The sequence below is a fragment of the Filicampus tigris genome, chromosome 8 (genome assembly GCF_054856515.1).
Source record: "Filicampus tigris isolate MCC_2025a chromosome 8, RoL_Ftig_1.0, whole genome shotgun sequence".
Lineage (NCBI taxonomy): Eukaryota > Metazoa > Chordata > Actinopteri > Syngnathiformes > Syngnathidae > Filicampus > Filicampus tigris.
The window spans coordinates 21288082-21307855 of record NC_141224.1 but is presented as its reverse complement, the minus strand read 5'-3'; the positions used below and the strand labels follow the sequence as shown (position 1 = coordinate 21307855).

The 19774-nt window shown below is 38.0% G+C and overlaps 1 protein-coding gene across 10 annotated transcripts in view; it reads left to right on the top strand.

Annotated features, from left to right (window-relative positions):
* snap91a (synaptosome associated protein 91a) overlaps positions 1–19774 on the top strand; it is a 51847-nt gene that overhangs the window by 19167 nt on the left and 12906 nt on the right. For 7 of the 10 annotated variants that reach the window (XM_086037352.1, XM_086037351.1, XM_086037361.1 and 4 more), the window contains 14 exons: positions 5125–5267; positions 7066–7141; positions 7491–7593; positions 8022–8115; positions 8217–8328; positions 8627–8733; positions 8822–8863; positions 10431–10492; positions 12732–12744; positions 13228–13394; positions 13653–13744; positions 15745–15759; positions 15944–16138; positions 18167–18244. In XM_086037352.1, coding sequence (XP_085893478.1) covers positions 5125–5267; positions 7066–7141; positions 7491–7593; positions 8022–8115; positions 8217–8328; positions 8627–8733; positions 8822–8863; positions 10431–10492; positions 12732–12744; positions 13228–13394; positions 13653–13744; positions 15745–15759; positions 15944–16138; positions 18167–18244 — 1299 coding nt within the window. The remainder of the gene's footprint in view (positions 1–5124; positions 5268–7065; positions 7142–7490; positions 7594–8021; positions 8116–8216; positions 8329–8626; positions 8734–8821; positions 8864–10430; positions 10493–12731; positions 12745–13227; positions 13395–13652; positions 13745–15744; positions 15760–15943; positions 16139–18166; positions 18245–19774) is intronic. The other 3 variants (XM_086037354.1, XM_086037360.1, XM_086037353.1) reach the window with 2 other exon arrangements.

Here is a 19774-nt window from a genome sequence, read left to right as displayed (position 1 = left end):
AGGACAGTTTGTCAGGACACTCGTCATGCAATATATGCATGCCAATGAGGAAAAATATCATAGTGGCTCGCAAAAGGGACAGATAAAATGTGGACGTATTTTTATGGTCCTGTATGCTCAGACCCCTTGGGTATAGGTTTTACCTTGAAAAAACTGAACATTTAATTTGATTTATGTATTTTATCTTTTAACCAATAGTAAGATAACAGAACCAATCTATCAACATGAGAATAAAATACAATAAATAAAGAAGTTAAAGGCTTAGATATTATTATTGATATTATTATTACAATTATGATTTGCCTTGATCCCTGTGGGTTTGGATGCAACCTAGAAAGGCCCGGACATGTGTTCTGATAACTGATGTAGACCAGCTACTCATTGAGTAGTGTGTTCTGTGGTCATGCATTATTTTCAAATAATGTTTAGTTTTATTTTAAAGACAATACAAGTTCATACAACAAATATATTTCCATTTGCAGGCAACAGAACCTATAGGCAGTCAAGTGACATTAATTCAGTCATTAATTCAAGTGTACATCTGGCACCTGTGTATGGGCCTGTAAGGTTGATTTTTGACCCAACATAAAACATTACTGGCATATAACCCAATATATAGTTAATTTGAACCAAGAATTGGGTCAATTTATAAGAAATAACCCAGTATTTTGACACAACACAAACAATCCAAAAATTGGGTTAATGAAATAACCCAACTGTTTTTAGAGTGTAAAGGGAAAAAAGTATGTTTGAGCAATTTCACAGATATCTCACCAATTATTGCCAGGTGTTTAATTTTTTGCTAATTGAAGAAACACTTCTGTAAATTCTGATCATGTGAAATACAATGAAATACTGTTTTAGACACTCTAAAAACAGTTGGGTCAAAAATAACTCAATTTGGGTCAAAAAGGGACCAATACACTACTTGGTTCAATTTGACCCAACTTTCTGGGCTGGTGTGTATATAAATACCCCAAAAATTGGGAAGTTGGAAGGCGACTTTTTGATCCAAAATGTTCTTTTTTTTTTTTTTTTTTTTTTTTTTTTACTCAACTGTGTTTAAAGTGTAGGTTAACTTAAGATAAAATGGCCTGTCGATGTGGTTCATTGTCTATCTCAATGTCTCGGTCATTCATGTTTCTTTGCCTTTTTGTCTCGTATTCTTAATTTGGTCATAAGACACCACGAATGATGTACATTTGGCTCAGGATCGTCAAGACATCTGATGCTGTCTTTCGATCGCAAACAAAACCCCTGCCATTAATAATACAGACGGAAGTTGCTCACATTTTCTTAAGTTTGATATTGTTGTGATTGTGTCCCTTTTTTATTTTCTTTAAGTCTTCTGTTTAGGGCCAATCAATCATCTTGACATGCATTGGTTTGGTTATTGTCTCTCACTGTCTGCCTTAGACGCCCCCCCCCTCCCACACACACATACACACAAGCACACCCCCACACCCACGCACACACACCCACACACACACATGAATAATTAAGAAGAGAAAAGGGAGTCACACATTTCTGCTGAGGTACATGAGAATCCTTATTTATCACAGCAGGATATGTTCCAGACAAGTCGCAATAGGTGAAATTTGTGTGAATTTAAATTGAATCAACACACACACACGCACACACACACACACAGTCTGCACATTTAATTGACCCCAAGGAATAAATTACAAGCATTAAGTGTTAAAAACAATACTGTATGTATTGTAGTGTCTGTCTACATCTGCCTTTAAGAGGCGGGGACGTCAGTGAGTCTTTGTTTGAGTGTCTGGGTGAGAGCTGTGGCTGACAGCAGCTTCTGCGTGAGTGTGCTCACTGTGTTTTGCTTTTCTCGCGACATTAAATAAACAGCTGAAAAGTGCAGTTCTCTCCCTAGCTCATTAAAATTTCACAACTAAAAATTGTTAAAGGGTCATACAGTGTATAGTTTTTAATCAATAAAAAAGCATTAGAATGTGAATTATATCATTCAAATGATGTAAATAGAAGGCAACCCAGCAGATGCATTATCACTCTCAATTACAAAACTTATTACCAGGATGATTTGTTTACCATTCGAGCAGTCATCGGCCCCGTCCACACGAGAACGCGTTTCAGTGTATCTGCACAAGGTATTTACCGTTTGGGAATTTCGTGCACACGGAAGCAACGCTTAGGAGCCTGAAAACCATCACTATTTTAACCGGGCCCCAGAGTGGATAGATCTCAAAATGCCAACCCTTGCAGTTCAGTGTAGACAGCACATACGCACATTTTCTGGGAATGACATGCAAAAAAAAGTTGTTGCAGTTTGATGACGCGTCGCCCCAGTTCTTCAAACCATCATCATTTACAACGAGAATGTTGGAAAACAAGAGGGTCAAATAAACTAAAAAAAACCAAGCTGGTGTCAAACCTTCTTGAATCACGTTGCTTCAAAATAGTGCTTCAGCGCCTGTATTCTATTTATACACATGACCGCTTACGTTCGAGGCATATGCGTCACAGCGTGGCTCGACTTGTGTAAGGGCCCCCCCATGTTGTACACTAGTATTCTGCTATACAGTTCATGTTTCCAGCATGTAAATTTCATGTGTATGGTTGACTGGTCTGGACTTGTTTCTTTATTTAATAAATATTAAAAAAAAAAAAAGAATTAAACAAAACCCCCCCACAAAACTATTGAACATGAATGTTGGGGGCTTTTGTTTGTTCTTAATGTTGACTGGTGAAAACCTAAAGAGGAAATCAGGTAACGACCAATCACGGCTCAGCTTCATAAAACAGGTCAGCCGTGATTGGTTGTTACCTGAGCCATGAGCAACTTCAATGTCATTTTCAGTCGACAGAAGTGACAAAATGGCCGCCCACAGAGATGGCTAAAAACGGGCGGATTAACTGCTATTCCACAGAATCAATATTTATCAGAATGCCTTGTTTCAACTAGTGGGCTTGCATAGAACATATTCTTGAAAAAAAATATGTTTGGGTTGACTTCCGCTTTAAAAGGGCACTATCATGTCTAAACTATTACAACTAGCTCACCAATCAGGATGCCAGGTTAGAGCCACACTTCGTGTGCTATTGCATGCTTGTCAGTACGGTGTGGTACAGGTTTATGCAGCCATGCGGTGGTAGTGGTGGCATAATCAGCGCCACAGTCTGCCAGCCTCAGTGGGAAGTGAAGAGTGAGACACACACAGGAGAAGTGTGGAACGATGCAGGCTGCTGACTCATCAGGCCTGGCGGGCTTATTCCGTGTGCAGTTGAGTGTGTATTTGCGAGCTCACTAAGAAGACGGTATGTACAACAATCATCGCTGCGCGCTGAAAGCGACATGGTCGATTTGTAGGCTTGACTAAAAAGTGACCTTGAAAATATTTTGTTTGCAACAACCACAATGCATGGTTTGCCTACCCTGCCTCTCACCCACAATGAAATGAGTTTTGCGTCAGCTTACCTGTGAACTAGAGTAGGATGATTTAAGAAAATGGATGACTGGATAAACTTGTGCATTGATAATCAATGGGTTAACTAATCACAAATTTGTATTCATACACCTGGGAGTATAAGCAATGGTTTTGAAAGTACAGAAGAGGTACGGATTTGACCTGATAATATTGTATGCAAAGCTACAGTTTCATATACAGTCCGTATTGGGTGTATTAGAGGTCACCACTCCATCTTTATACGTCACTGCGAATAATAGTATACTTCCCACTTTTCTATGTACAGTATTTGGGAGTACTGACTAGGAAGAGCTAATGAGTTTGCGGTTGGTGCACAAAATCAAGTGAGAAGATGTAATTGTAATAACTGCTTGTAATTGTGCGTAACATGTATGTTTCCTAATTATAACAACACATACTATGGCTGCACACAGCAATGTATTAAATAAGGCAACATGCTTTTTCTAAATACATAAAAAATAATTTTGACAAAGTTGAGATTTGCATGTTGGCTTGGCCATCGGCAAGCGTTCCAGTTCCTCATGTTTTGCAATATGAATTGCACACCCCTGCGCTCGAGGAAGCCTGTGTATCACCGGTGGTACTCATACCACACTTTGAGAATCATAAATCTAAAATAGAGTACCGGTATTATTAGCCCTCATTTGGAGCTTCTGCACTTAAAAAATAGTCAAAGAAACATTGCACTCATTGTACTGGTTGATTTCCTGTATACAGTGCATCAGAAGATTTTCTTGACAAAATATAAACTAGTGACTTACAGTTTAGTGCAGCTTCATGCTGCAACTGTGCTGCTTGTCTATTCCCCTGATTATTCAGTGAAAATGCTTTGTTTAATAATAGAGACTGTGGCAATGCAGATTTCGATGCTTTCTGCAGTGGATCTCCCATTGTCCCTCTGCGGATGGTAACGACATGTTTCATAAATGAACAGAGAATTAACCAGATTCATTCCCATCAGGCAGTGGTTGTGCAGCACTCATCCAAATAGCGCAGCACTCCGGCTTGAGTTGATAACATAGATAGTGTCAGACAAGTTCTGTGATAATGTAAGCATGCAAATTAACTCGGCTTTTCACTGGCAAAAACGAATTCTCTCACAAGTACTGCCTTGTGTGCTGTTGAGAAAAGATCTGATAAATCGTCAAATCAAGTGTTACAGCAATATAAGGTAAAACAGCACACATTCTGAAATTATTTTTAAAAACCAATACAAAAATATTCAAAATGACACCCACCTATCAATTCAATCTACCGGTATGCTGGTTGTACTCATTAGAAATGTCAGTAACTGGAGTCGATACCAAAAACACTGGACTGCCGCCAGTCTCGATCGATTGATAAACAATCAATCACACTCACATTCACACCAATAGACGATTTCGAGTCTTAACCTAAGAAGGCGGTTTTGCGGATGTAGGAGGAAACCAGAGTACCCAGAGAAAACTTAACACAAAGATGTGCCATTAGAGATTCAAACTCCAATCTTATATCCCATTCAAGCTGCTGTTAACTTTAAATCTGGCACCTTCCTATATAAGTCATGTCTCTGCGTTGTCCATCTCACCCTCATCAGAATCACTGCATTTGTTCTGATTTGAATAAAAGGTTTCCACCTGCGCTATCCGTCATCTAAACTCCTCTCTTCTCTAATTCGCAGATTTGGTCCAGGCCTCACAGGACTCCAGCGTGAGCGTCCCTCAGATGGCCGATACACTGATCGAGAGGGCGGGCAATGCCAGTTGGGTGGTGGTGTTCAAGGCCCTGATTACGACGCATCACCTCATGGTGCACGGCAACGAGGTGACAATACACCCATACACTGCGCAGGCAAAGAAATGAAGGGCCTGATTTCGTAAAATCCTAAATTGCAAGGGCTTAATTTCTTCTTGCCCACGCACTGTAACAGATTGTGTGCATTGTTGGCAACAGGTTCTCCATCTCCACTTTTTTAAAAGAGATGTTCGTCCTTTCAGTTGATTTTACCAGGAAATATTTGAGAGAAAACTGCAAGCGCAAAATAGTTTGAATAATGGAATTTACATACTACTGATCTCTGTGGCAGTTTTGTGCTTTAGGCGATAATTTTTTTTATTTTAAAAAATGTTTACATGAGGGGAAAAGGTCTTCCCACCACCTCTCATTTTACTGGCACTATTCTGGCACTCTTTTGCATGCTGGTTTGCACTTGCCTTTTAGACGGCTATTTCAAGATGCAAAATCAGCAAGTGTAATTCATCTCAGGTTTGGTAAATCACAGCGTGTGCTAAATGAATCCATTTCCATTTACTCCTCCAACAATGGGCAAAATTGAACTGCGTTGTAGTTTACGGTGTTTGGCAGATGCAGTCCTGGTTGTGCCTATAGTAGATCAGATTGCACATCTGTTTGCCTGCGCAATTGAGTTTTCACCTGTGTTTGCATGTGTAAACCTTCCGTAAATCAGACCCATAATGTATTTATGTGATTGTGATTGTGTATGGTCCATTGTGACAAAAGAAACCAAATTTAGCTACATTTAGCTTTATCATATCAGGGAGAAGAAAATCCTTCCTTGGATACCAGAATAAGTTGTGTTTTTGGTTTTTTATTTGAAAATTCTTTGTAACCCTTCATTCAACCATATTCTGGAGAAAAAGGAGACATACTGTATTACTCCCCCCCTCCCACACACACACAAACACAATTTAAATTTAAATTAAATTTCCGAGTGTGTTCAAAACATGTTTGTGCTTTTGTCGAAATAGCACAAGCATCAAGGATTACAGTGCACTTGACAAACCCTATTTTGTGTCATCCTGAAACTAACCTGATTCATGCAAGTGAACCAGCCCTCACCCAGTCAATGTACTGCTGGACAAGTATGGATTTGACAACTAGCAACAATATTTGTTGTGCTATTAACATTGCGTCGTCAAAAAGATGAAACCATTTTCAACACTTTATACTGGTCCGTAATTAGAAAAAAAGAACATTCTGTACCCACATGGGGATTGACCAATAGTATTGCCTTTTGATTTTTTTTTTTTTTACATAATGTAAAAATCAGACATATAAAAAACAGTTAAATCAATGAATTAATAAGAAAGAAAAACATTTTTCTCACAATATTCTTACAGTAATGCATGCTAGCACGTGGGAAAGGAGAGCCACAGTCGCTTTTAGCCAGGAAAACAATAAAACACATAAGCATGATGCGCAAAGTTGCACAGAACCTGCTCTCACCCACAGCTCACACGCAGACTTGCTGATGTCGTGCCACCCCATCAGGTCCCGCCTCTTAAAGGCACATGCATGTACAAAGAAACTATCACATACACTGTATTTTCTGTTCATTTTATGCTTGCATTTTTTGTGCGCCAAACACATTTGCATGTGTTTAAATAAGTGTGTTTTAATAGGTTTACTCATGTTTTAATTAGGTTAAATGTGTTTAAAGCACGTTTGAGGAGTAAATTAAATTTAAAAAATCTGGCTATATCGTGGATTTGTCCCTATTGTGTAGGTCTATTATTCATTCCAAAGTCAACTCAATGTATGATGTGTCAAATGACCTCACTTCCGTGTACATTGTGCTGATGACACGTTTGTGCTCTTTCAGAAATTTCTGCAGTTCCTTTCATCGAGAAATTCTTTGTTCAACCTTGCCAACTTTCTGGACAAAACAGGCTCCCATGGTGGGTGTTTCCCATGCTTCCTGATAATTAATCTTCCAATTCAATGTAATACGTCACATGTCTGTTTATATTACCTTTATTGATCCCACCCTGGATAAGGTAATACTTTACCATAATTTCTAACAAATTGTCCCACTTGAATCTCTATTATTAAGTGTAAACACACTTTTATGTCTAGCAGTACGTCAAGTCTAGAACGCAGGCCTTATATTTCTAAAGTTACACCCTCATGAAATTTTGTGATTTATTGAATTATTTGTACTCTCGTAAGTGACAATGCTGACAGCCCGCTCCTCCACTATTATTGTGCTTACATCAATGTGTGTGTTTGTGTATATGTCTTCCTCAGGCTATGACATGTCCACCTTTATCAGACGCTACAGCCGTTATCTCAATGAGAAATCCTTCGCCTACAGACAGATGTCTTTCGATTTTGTCAGAGTCAAGAAAGGGTACAGTTTCTCATTTCTGTCATTTCTTCACCCTGCTTCATGAATTATTTTAGAAGGTTATGAGACAAATGAGACTATGCACACTCCTCCGCAAAACAACCCAAGCTTTGCTTTACCATGACGACCAGGCGGAGCTGTTTTGAGCCTTCAACCTAAATGTTACTTTTGAAGAAAAAAAGCAAACCAAATTACACTTGTCAATAATCTGTTGATCATCGTTTGCTTGAATGTGATGCATGCAGTGGACATATGGTGTATATTTGTGGTTTCAGACAAATGTTACCAAATGATTTTCTAAATGTGCCAATTATATGCAAGGTACTGGATGCTTGAAATTGGGTGTTGAGCACGGCTGAAGTTCAGATCCTCCCTTCAAAAAGTTCCAAAATATTGCAACATCGAATCTCTGATTTCCCTTTCCATCACAGAGCTGAAGGAGCAATGAGGACCATGACAGTAGAGAAGTTGCTGAAAGGAATGCCTATCCTGCAGGGTCAGATTGATGCACTGCTGGATTTTGATGTAAGTCAAATGTCTGTAAACATGATCTTCTTCATTTGTCGGATCACGTAATGTGTCACGTAATATTTATTTCATCTCATCCGTTGTAATTCTGTCCAAAGGTACACCAACCAGAATTGAACAATGGAGTGATAAATGCTTGCTTTCTTCTCCTGTTCAAAGACCTGATAAAGTTATATGCTTGCTACAATGATGGCATCATCAATCTACTTGGTACAGTATTTCTATTCACCTTTAAATGCCCCTTAACTACCCCATGAAATATCATTTGCATGTGAGGACCACTGACTGAGTACCGAGAGTGTAACATCTTCCTGAGTTTTATGTAGAGAATTTGTTCCTCTCTGTTTCTGGTGAATATGTACTATGCCAGGATCTAGCCATACTGAAGGCTCCTATCTTTGTATTGAAGAAACACTAGTTCATTGTTAACCCAGAAATAACAAAAGAAAACCACCACCCACTATATACAATACATTTTTTCTAATAACAGCACAACTGTGTCTTTTAGAGAAATTTTTCCAGATGAAGCGAAGCCAGTGTAAAGATGGACTCGAGATTTACAAAAGATTTCTGACTCGCATGACTCGGGTATCTGAATTCTTCAAAATTGCAGAGGTAAGATGCAGATGTGCACATTGCGCTACGTTGCTTAGCAGTCATTTCTTATATGCTCTCTGGTAAATGTTTGGTTTTGTTTTTCCAGCAAGTGGGAATAGACAAGAATGATATACCCGAACTCACTCAAGTAAGTTTGTTACAGCTTTGTCTTCCCAAATCGTTGCTGTCCTGTGTCCATTTTTTTCAATTTTCTTATTTTTACGTGAATGGTGTTTCTGCGTTACAGACATCGCATTAATGTGAAAATGAAAACGATTTCCAAAATTGGACATAAGTGTTATGATATGCTTTTCTTAAGTGTGCACCAAAGCAATGTGTGGTGCCACACTATATGCACCATTCCTTTAGAATTTCTCATGGAGATAACATAAGCAGTAAGATTTTAAAGAACTGCACATTTGATTAATGATATTAACAATATTAACTGGATATATTTGTCGGTTCTCTCTGTTTTATAGTCCTTGCTAGCACTGTTAATATATTCTGATTTTACCCTCAAAGACATAGTTTAGTAGTAGTGAGTTCATTTAGTACCCTCTATATTCAAGCACAATCTGCTGTACTATATGACTGCTGGATTATTGGTAAATGTTAGTATTGATACGTGTCAGTCTCCCGGATACTTAAGCCACTAATTATTCTCATCGTTTAATGGAGATAGATGGAGATTTCATATGTAGGATTATTCTGCAGTGCCTGTCATCAATTTTAATTTTGTTGTTTGAATTCTTGTCAAAGCCTTTTGAATTGCTACTAATCGTTTAAAGGGCACTTTCCTTTTCTTTCTTCCAGTTTACTTTTTTATTGTCCTTTTATTGTTTGAGATAATGAAATTGTCTGGGAATTGGAACATAGGCATTGTATTCCTTTCCCTATCCTATCCTCCACATGCTATAAACTTTGAATCCAGACTGTTTGGAACATTACGTCATGTTCTGGAGTGTGATGGAGGCAACTGGGCAATTGTAACTGATTGCGGGAAAAAAACATGACAGGAATTGAAATCGCTTAATGTATTATTGTCCACACATGACCACCCCCGGCCCCCAAAAAATAAATAAGGAGTGATCAACCATGACATACGGGATAACATCCACACAGTACATTTCCAAATATTGTCTTTTTAGAGTGAAATTGACCGTGCAGGAGAAGAAAAGTCGATAAAGACAACTAAACTGACATCAAATTGTGTCAGACTAATCACCAAGAGGAGACAGATGGGTTTCACACAGTTTGACAAGGAGCTGATTGGCTGACACAGGAAAAAAGTAGGGCTGAGCTTACTGTAAATAAACAGGACAGGAGAATCTAATCATTCTTAGGATGAACCAAAACAGATATGAGGGGGTAATGTTATATTAACAGAAAATGTCCACACAAAATAGTATGAAGTATTATATGAACAAAAGACAAAATCAATCATGAAAATACAAAGCACAGAATGAGGAATGACAGCATTGACGAGGGCAATATTACATTTAAACCTGATTTTGCTTTCTGTTCTATCTGTTGCTTAATGAACAAAATGGTTTGTACACATGTTTTTAAAGCAATTCATCAATGCTTAACAATTTATAATGATGATGCACAGTATGTAAACTGTATACAGTATACACAAATGACAAGATTTCTAAATGATGTAAATAGAGCTAAATTGTTTGGTTGTGTCTTTGCCACTCTATTTTACCCCACAGGCCCCAGAAAGTCTTTTAGAATCACTTGAGACCCATCTCAACACTTTGGAAGGGAAAAAGCCGTGAGTTTGTGTGTTTGTTTGTTTGTTTGTTTGACAATGTGCAATAACACAACTCTAAAACAGTTGGGTTGAAAATAACACAATTTTAGGTCAAAAATGGACCAATCCACTACTTGGGTCGGATTGACCTGACTTTCTGGGTTGTTTATGCTGGGAAACAACCCAAAGAATTGATAGTTTTGTACAAAACAAGGCAAGAAAGTGGGTCAAATTTACCCAATTAGTGGATCGGTCCATTTTTGCCCCAAAATTTTGTTATTTTTAACCCAACTGTTTTTCGATTGATAGGGGAGAGTGGCGTAGTGTCAGTTTTTACTTAAAGTGCCTTTTACGCAAGGGGATCGCATGCCTCCAACTAAAATATGTACATTTAGAATAGGATGTTGTGCATCCATGGGAGCAATCACTTTGGATCTTAAATAAACTGTTTGAGAAATATGGCTTTAGAAAAAAAAGTGGCTTTGTGGCACAACTTGCGGGGCAAATTGCATCATTAGTGGGAAATCGCTCGGGTAAATTGTGCCGTTGATAACTGGAGTAAAAAAGATCATTTTAATCTCACAAACGATAATGCGATATAAAAGCAAGACAAATTCAATACAAAACTACTTGTTAATGTTGATTTAAAGTTTTAACATCATCAAAGGCCAATTTGCTTCAACTAGGCCTAGCGCCACATGAACATATGGTCACAACAAAATGAATATTCCAAAATGAGCACCTAACTGCATCTGAATATCTTCACAGACAATCTCCTGGACAATCCACTTGTCAATGCCGCAGGGGAATGTGAACTTGTGCTCCCTTCTAGCTGTACCACCAAGCCTATTTGTTCTTATCGATATATCTTTTTACGATCATACTGCAGATATTCATCTCCTTTGTAACGTGACGTACGGTCTTTCCCAGTTGCACCTCTTTCACTGCTCTTTCTAACTCCTCAAGAGCAGTTGAAACCCTGTCTGTCTTCCTTTTGTATCTGCGTGGCATGATAGATTTTGGTCTACAGTAAAATTAAGAATGGCGCATAGTTTTAGTGATCAAATGCAAGAGTACAATGTATAATAACAATAAAATAATCTATACAACGATATAAAATGTTCTATAATTGTTCAAACACAGCAGTCAAAAAACCTTTATTATAAAAATGTTACTTTGGAGGGCAAAACCATTTTTTTTTAAACTTAAATGTGCTTACCTATCAAGCGATGTTTATCCCTTTGCAGGATGAGCGAAATGGATGGCTCTTCAAAAAATTTTGGTCACATGACCAACTTTTATGGTTGTCTAAATAACAGGGGTGGCACTACTTGCCCCTTGGCACAAATTACCCTACTCTCCCCTCGTGATCAATTGTAATTGGCTTGACATGATGAATGGATATCAAAAGAATTTTGTTGGCTGCCTTAATTAAACTTTCTATTTACCAACTTTGGTCACTTTTTGATTGCCAAATATTTAACCTAATGTTCTTGTGACTTTTGCTCTACAGAGAGGATAAGTAAGTATTCTCTGTCACTAGAAGTACTAAATTTATACCATTCCATTTGTTTACATTTTATCACCCCCCCCTCCCCATTGTTTCTTCACTTTACAATGATTCTCTAAAAGTTATCATGTCTATTTGAAGAAGTCATACCATCAAAACAACAATACTAAACTAAAGCTGTGTTTAAAATCTGCTTCAATAGGACACATTTTTTAATCGAATCCACATTTTGAATTTGTCATTAGTTATGTACTCATACAAAGCTGATGGTAAACTGGTACAGTCCAATGAAATCCAAGACAATGTTGACTTGACAAATTTCTTTTATTGATACTCGAGCGATGCGTCTCTAATGATTTTGAACACTGACTATTATTATTCCTGTAAAGGTTGAATTATTATACAGCTGCTGTATTGGATTGTGCAAGTGTACCAAATGACATGTCAGTGAGTGTATAATTGTCATTAATCAGTGTTACTTACTCCCAGTCTCCACTTTTGCAAAGGAGTGCAGGCTGGACAACTTTCACGTTCTCCAACTTGCCTGCATTAGAAAATCCAGAGTTTAAGTGGAAATGGGTCTAAGATGCAATGAGTTAGCATTGCAGTGTGATGACATCAATCACAGATGTTTCCTAAATGGATTATGTTTGAAATTCTGCCTTTCTAATAACACAGAATACTCAAAAGACTTTATTAAGATGTCACTCTGCCTCTTTTCTAACTTGCATGCTATTATTGTTTTTACAGGTCACCCACCAAGGTAAGACACTATTAATAACATTAAGTACTGTACTTTAATATCAAACATGCAGGGCACATTTGCACTTCAAATACTAGGATATTCAATACAAAAAAATGTAGTGAGCATGAAGTATATGCCAAATTTTACCTAAATGGATTTTATTGAATTATTATACTGTATTTAATATGTCAACTTAATTAATCTGTACATTGTAATACATGTATCATTGTTAGCATTTTTTTTCTTCTCTTTTGACAAATCACCTGTTCTACTGTGCAGGGACCATTTATACCACTCACGTATGTTTCCAAAATATGGTTGCTTTTCTTAAAAACACTAAACGAGACCTTAATAGAGAGACACAGTGAGAAAGAATAAATTAAAAATACAGTAGAAGTACACATCATCTTCATGCATTGTATATTACAGTAATGTGTTAACTAGCATCCAAATATGCCACCTTACTTTAGCCTGGTTGTTTACCTTGTTGTCTGTACACAGGACACAATGGCCAATAATAGCTCAGCAACTGCCCCATCTACTGCACCACCTAAACCTGCACCACCCGCTGTCGCCGGAGGGCCCCCGGCTCGCCCCGGGCCGCCCGCCAAACCTCCACCACCCTCTGTCACACCCACAGCTGTAGCTCCCGCCTCTACCGCCAGCAGGTAAGTGCCATTAGAAGAACCTATGTTACTGTACATTTATTTAACATTGAATTTATCCCATTATGGATTTAATGCAAATTGGTTCTTTCTGTGGTGTAATTCTTAGACCATAAAATATCCAGCGGTTAAGAAATCGGAAAATAAATTTAATTTGATTATTTTATTCCATTGTTATTTATTGATTTATTTATTACGTTTTTAATACATTTTAATAAGATGTATCAATATCTGCTCGCTGCTCTTTTTTTCTGGGTCTAGTGCCCTTGACGATGGCTTCCTGTTGGACCTAGATCCAATGTCCTCGTCCTCAGTTGGGACTGCTGCACCTTCAGCTACAACTGGATGGGGAGGTGAGAAAATTGTCTTGTTTCAGAAAATTCCTGAGCTGGATTTAAAAATAATATACTGTGCCACGCCCCCACCTGCTATATCACGGTCCATTATTGGCACCCCCGATATTTTTTAACCGATCTTTTTTTATGTATATTCAGTGTATATCAGTGGTGCCCAAACTACCACCCTGGGGCCATTTGCGGCCCGCCATTGAATTTTCAGTTGCCTGCAGTATATACTAAAAATGACTTTTGACACAGCCCGCAAAGCAAGTAAAAAAGAAAAAAAAATGTGGAGGTGGGCAGAGTGAGAAGGGAGTGTGTCAAAAAATACTTAGCACTACTACTAATAAATTGTTCTATATACTGTAAAGCTTTTCTAAATATCCGATACAAATAAACTATTTATGACTAAGATAACGCAATTACTCGTCAAAATACCGTAACATAATAATTCAGTTTTAGAAACAAAAATTGTTTCTTCCACTTGCTGCTCCGTGTCAAGGTTTGATTTATGAACATAGAACATTCATGATCCTCAAGTAACTTTTAAAATTGGTCAGGGGTAGATACAGGGCCGTTGTCAACCCCAAAATCTTGAAAAATCTTTCACTATTTGCCATATAAACTTTAACAGAAAGCTGTTATGTAGCAGTTTATTAAGTTAATTAGAAAATACAAACAATTTATAATTGCTTACTTGATTGATTTTCACATGTTTAATACATTTTAAAGTGGCTCTTGTGTCCTATTTTTCTGTATGTGGCCCTCAATCGAAAAAGTTTGGACACCCCTGGTGTATCTCCGTGCTGTGGATTTTCACATATTGCTGGTCTGTGTGGAACGTATCCCCCGCAATAAATGGGGGTTCACTGTATACTGTATAGACATATACTGTGAGGATCCATGAAAATTCAGCCACCAAAAATGTTCCCCTTGAAAATGGCTCAAATGTGCGTTTTCTGTTTCTGTCCAAAAGACTTTTGTCACTGAAATAACACGGTCGAAACAGAATGTTGTGATGACACCAGTATGCACCGATGGCCCGCTCAACTGCAATGGAGCGTTGGTGGTGCCTTGACGTGGGGAAATGACACAGAGCCAAAATTCACCCACTGCGCCTGCAGCCATTGGCCTTTTTGTCCAGATGTATTTTAAAAGGTTAAACAGATTTAAAACTCTTTAAATCAGTCTCTCGTGTGCAGGATGCTGCATTTTGAGAGTTTTGAGTTCAGTTTTGAAGCTTAGAGGTTAATAACTGATTCAAACGCACACATATTACATATTGCGTTTATTCTCTCAATCTACATGGGAATTGGAAGAGGTGCATCACAAAGAAAACTTTACGACCGTGAAAGAAGGAAAGCATGAGAACTTAATACATAGTATAAAATAAAAAAAAGAACAGTCTTCGTATGATGTCATGACATTTTTTTTAGCCAAACATGGGGCTTGAAAGTTTAACCTCACCACTTACACCCAATTTAAGCACCAATTTGAACACAATCTGGTAAATTCTTTATCTGTTGAACTCACAGCTTGTCGAGTTGGCCCTAAATGAGAGGATATGTGGACGTTTGCCTTGATTTTAGTCTTGGAGTCAGTGGCCAGGTCGGTTGAAGAAAAAGAGATGGCAGAAAGAAATTGAAAATAATCAAAAGACAAAAATAAAAATGTGGTCTCACGGCCACACTTGGAGGGATGGAGCACATGGGTCTGCGCCAAAATCGGACTTTGGAAACAAACAAAACAGCTATTGGAGCCGGCTCCTTGCTTCCACATGTTTTGTTTTTGGTTTCGGCCAAGAATTTCCATTTTGGTGGATCCTTAATACAATATATTGTATAAACATATGTACGTACATTGTTGCATGTCACATAATATGATCACTTTGTTTCAATTCAATTTGCATGATCTTGGCTTTGCATTAATTAACAACTGCCAAAGGCTGTCCTCGTTTAAACTTGAATGTTGTCATCCATCTATGGTCAACTTTTTGTCTGTCTCTTGTTATGCAGACCTTTTGGCCGATGGTGAGTAATCTCATGGTATCTTTCTGCAAGTATATTATTAATCTTAATGATTACAGGTCAGATGTCTGAGTTATTATAATCTATGCAGAGAAAAAAATCAGTTTCTCTCTTCTAATTCCTTTTTTCTCCCCTTGGGGAATGTGACTATATGTTATCCTGTGGATTGTTGGTATTATTCATGCAGCCACTCCCGCTGCCAGTAACATTGCTTCTGAGGCTAAACAAGTAAAGAAAGAGCTTGCTACTGATGCTGCAGCTGCCTCTGCAATGACCGCATCCGCAGCCACCACTGCTACCGCTGCCGCCATGCCAGCACCCACTTCCCTGCCTGTCGCAGCTCCCACTACCACTTCAGTTAGAGACATCGACCTTTTTGGAGGTTAGTCAGTTGAAACTGTAGACAGCTGGGGGGCTCATCTGCACAAGGCTTTAATAATGTAGTAATGTATGATAAAAGCTGTAAATCCCTAGTGAAAAAAAATCCACAAATTTATTAAACGTGGAACAACTATTACATATGTGTTCCCCATTTTAATTATAGTTATTAACTAAAGCAATTAACTAATGTTTTTTTTTAGGCGGGGGTGGGCTGCACCACCAAAAGAATGCACGATTTACAATTAATTTTCAGATTTTTTTTCATTTATTATTACTTATGTCAGTTTCAAATAATTTTATCCTGGGTTTTCTCAATAATTACAAAGAGAACCCTTATATTTATAGTCACATTAAATTGAGCCAGACACGGATACCTTTAGAATGGTATCAGTATTATGATTATTATGATTATTAGTATTTTCATATTCTACAGCAGGGGTCACATCAACCTTTTTGAAACTTCGAGCTACTTCTTGGGTACTGATCAATGCAGAAGGCTACCAGTTCAATACACACTTCTCAAATTTCCTCAAATTACCTTGAATAATGTTATTATTAATAATTAATTATATTCATTTATATGAAATTAATGATGTCTCACAATAATTAGGAAACGTATCAATATGCAACACTTTATTTCTACTATAGATCTCTGCCAGTGTTCACATGATCAAATAAACATGTCTACAAAACCCTAGAAAATCACAATTTCCCATCACTGGTAAGCTATTTTTAAAACCGGCTCGTGGGCTGCTCATGTGGGCTTTGCCCGCGGGCACCACGTTGGTGACCCCAGCTCTGCAGTGTCCAGCTACAACTTGCATTGTTGTCGTTTGGCAAGTACTGTTGGTCAAACTTATCCATTTATGCCTGGGCCACCTTGGTTTATGTTTAAATAAAAAGAAAAACATAGTCATACATATCCTTACCTCTTATCCAATATTTACATCTCATGGTTTGTTGATTCTGTGCACTGATGTGCTGCCATGATAGTCCTCTGTCATACAGCTTGTTGCACAGACCAACAAAGTCAACCGCCAAATCATATTTATGTATATCGCAAAAATGTGAGTCACTATAGGGATTTTACTTGTCCTCCTGTTGGCTAAATCAAGACTGCACTACTATTACTCCATCACGTATGGAACATTCACTCTCAATGATCATGCTACAATGAATCAATTGTGCTTTGACTCACACTTTTCAGATATGCTGCTTTGCCCCATTTGCTAGCACCCTCAATGATTTTCTCAACAAATACAGACTTTTATTATGGCTTTTTTTTAAAAATCCTTAAAACAAGATGACCATTTCTGATTTACTAAGACTAGCGGTATCATAAAGAAAACTTAATTGTACCTTTAAAATCAAATTTGTTTCCGCAACACAAGTTGAGTTAGAAGGAGAGCAGTAAAAAGACTTTGCAGAGGTACTAATGATATGAGGTAGAGATTGAGGTCAAACCATTTCAAAACATTCAAAAACAAAATTCCGGCAGTTCAAATTCTGATAATGGCTAAAGAAAATGGATTTGTCACAACACACAAGCCTTGGGAATTGACACATAATTGAAACAAAATACATTTTCCTGATCTATTATTGGCCAAGTCATGTCATGTTTACAGACAACATAACATTGGGCAGTCAAGAGGCATTTGTAAGGAAAAAGTCTGAGGTGTAGCCTACTTAAAAGTCTCGAACATCACATTCACTCCTGCCAAATCCAAAGACCAATTGTAGTATCTTTGTCGAAGAGAGAATGAACCTTGTCCATCCCTGAACTTTACATGCTCCCTCTTGTCACAGAGTACAATCAACTTGTGACAACTTGCCTCATCTCACTGAATACAGCGTTATGCAGCCGTTTAAAACTCTCCTCCTTGATCTGATGCAATCAAAGAACTGAGTGTTGGGCTGTATACTTGTTGTATTCTTTGCCTTTCACTGAAACTTACCTCTCATTTTTTGTTTGTCCATTCCATCTGTTTCTCCATGTGTTGTTTGGTCGTGTGTTTCTGTGATGCCCTAGATGCGTTTGCACCTTCCCCAGGAGATGGTCCTGCCGCTGTGGCTGCGGGTCCTGCTACAGATGCATTTGGTGAATCTGGTGGGTGAAAAAAATTCTGCGCAAGAACATTAATATTACATGCAGTTTATTCAGTACATTTACTGTATATAATTGTGCAAAAGGTTATCCAAGTACTGTCTACTAGCAAACTACCTTGCCTCTTCCATAAGTATATTACACATATATTTACTCTATATATAATTTGTCTAAGTGGGGGGTTGTTTGAATGTACTGTAACAACTTCTGCCTCCATATGAGATAGAAGAACACACCTTTACACTTACAGGTTGGTAGGTCTACTGCCTCAGCCCAGTTGGTTTATAGTAATGCCTTACATCCAGGTTGCCCAAGTCTGGTCCTCAAGATCAGGATCGTTATCAGGTTTCTGCAAAGTTTGCTGATGAGCTGATCATTTGAATCAGGTGTGTTGGAGGAGGGAAACATCTGAATCAGGCTGAATAGGGGCTCTAGAGAACCGGACTAGGGCACCCTTGCCTTAAAGGGAGCATTTACAGTTTTAAAACTGCAAGCAAGATTTGAATGTAGCCTCACTTCATTAATCCTCCCCCTCTCCCTCTTGAGTCCCTGACCAAAGCCATACCCCTCACTAACATGCACAAGTGCTATTTTCAAACATGGCCATTAATAATGGCATGTGATTATGAAAATACGTAATCGTGATAACCAGTCACAGTGAACACTGTCTTGCTTCAACAAAATAGCAGTACTAACAATACTTAGCTAGCATTAGAAATGTAAATAATGTAACGTTAGCCACATCTGCTACGTCAGTAGTATGACTTGCAATATTTGTAATGGAGTGTTACTATAACACAAAATCTGTCTGCAGCTTTCTTTCTGGAGTGAACAGTTAACAATAAAGAGCATAACCATACTTGCCATGCAGAAATGTTGCTAGCTCTGCATCACCTCTGAATCAATGGATGTGTTATTTATCCTTAGCTAGATGGGTTGTTGGCATTATAAACAAACAGTTTCATCATGTATGACTAATGCTGATCACCTGTGACCTCTGCACTGAGGCGGACGTGCTAATCAGTCGACCACCGTGCCGCCCACATATTATTATTATTATTAAAAATGGATGAGCTAAAGAAATAATTAGCGCAGATTCTGAATCAGTGCAAAACAATCTAGAAAAGTTTATTTGGATCCCTCGCAAAATTTGTTGGCCAGTGTAATCTGAGAGCCTCGTCTTTTTATATTATTCTCTGTACTGTAGGTTTAACTCTCTGGCCAGACACAGAAAACCAAACAGAAGCTAGCTAATATGGGCATTTTTTTAATTTCCAAGTTTTCAAATATATGTATTTCAGAGCTTCAGTGGCATATTAAGTGCAGGCAGATTTAGAATGAATTTGATTCCGCTACCCCACTGTCCTATGAATCCATTGTGAGAAGATACACTCACCTTCAAAAGTACTGGAACAGTGAGTCAAATTTCTTTATTTTTACTGTTGACTGAACACATTTGGTTTTGGGTTTAAGGCTGAATATGACAGAAGAGAGCAACAGGCATTTACATCTTATTATAAAACATAAAGGGGT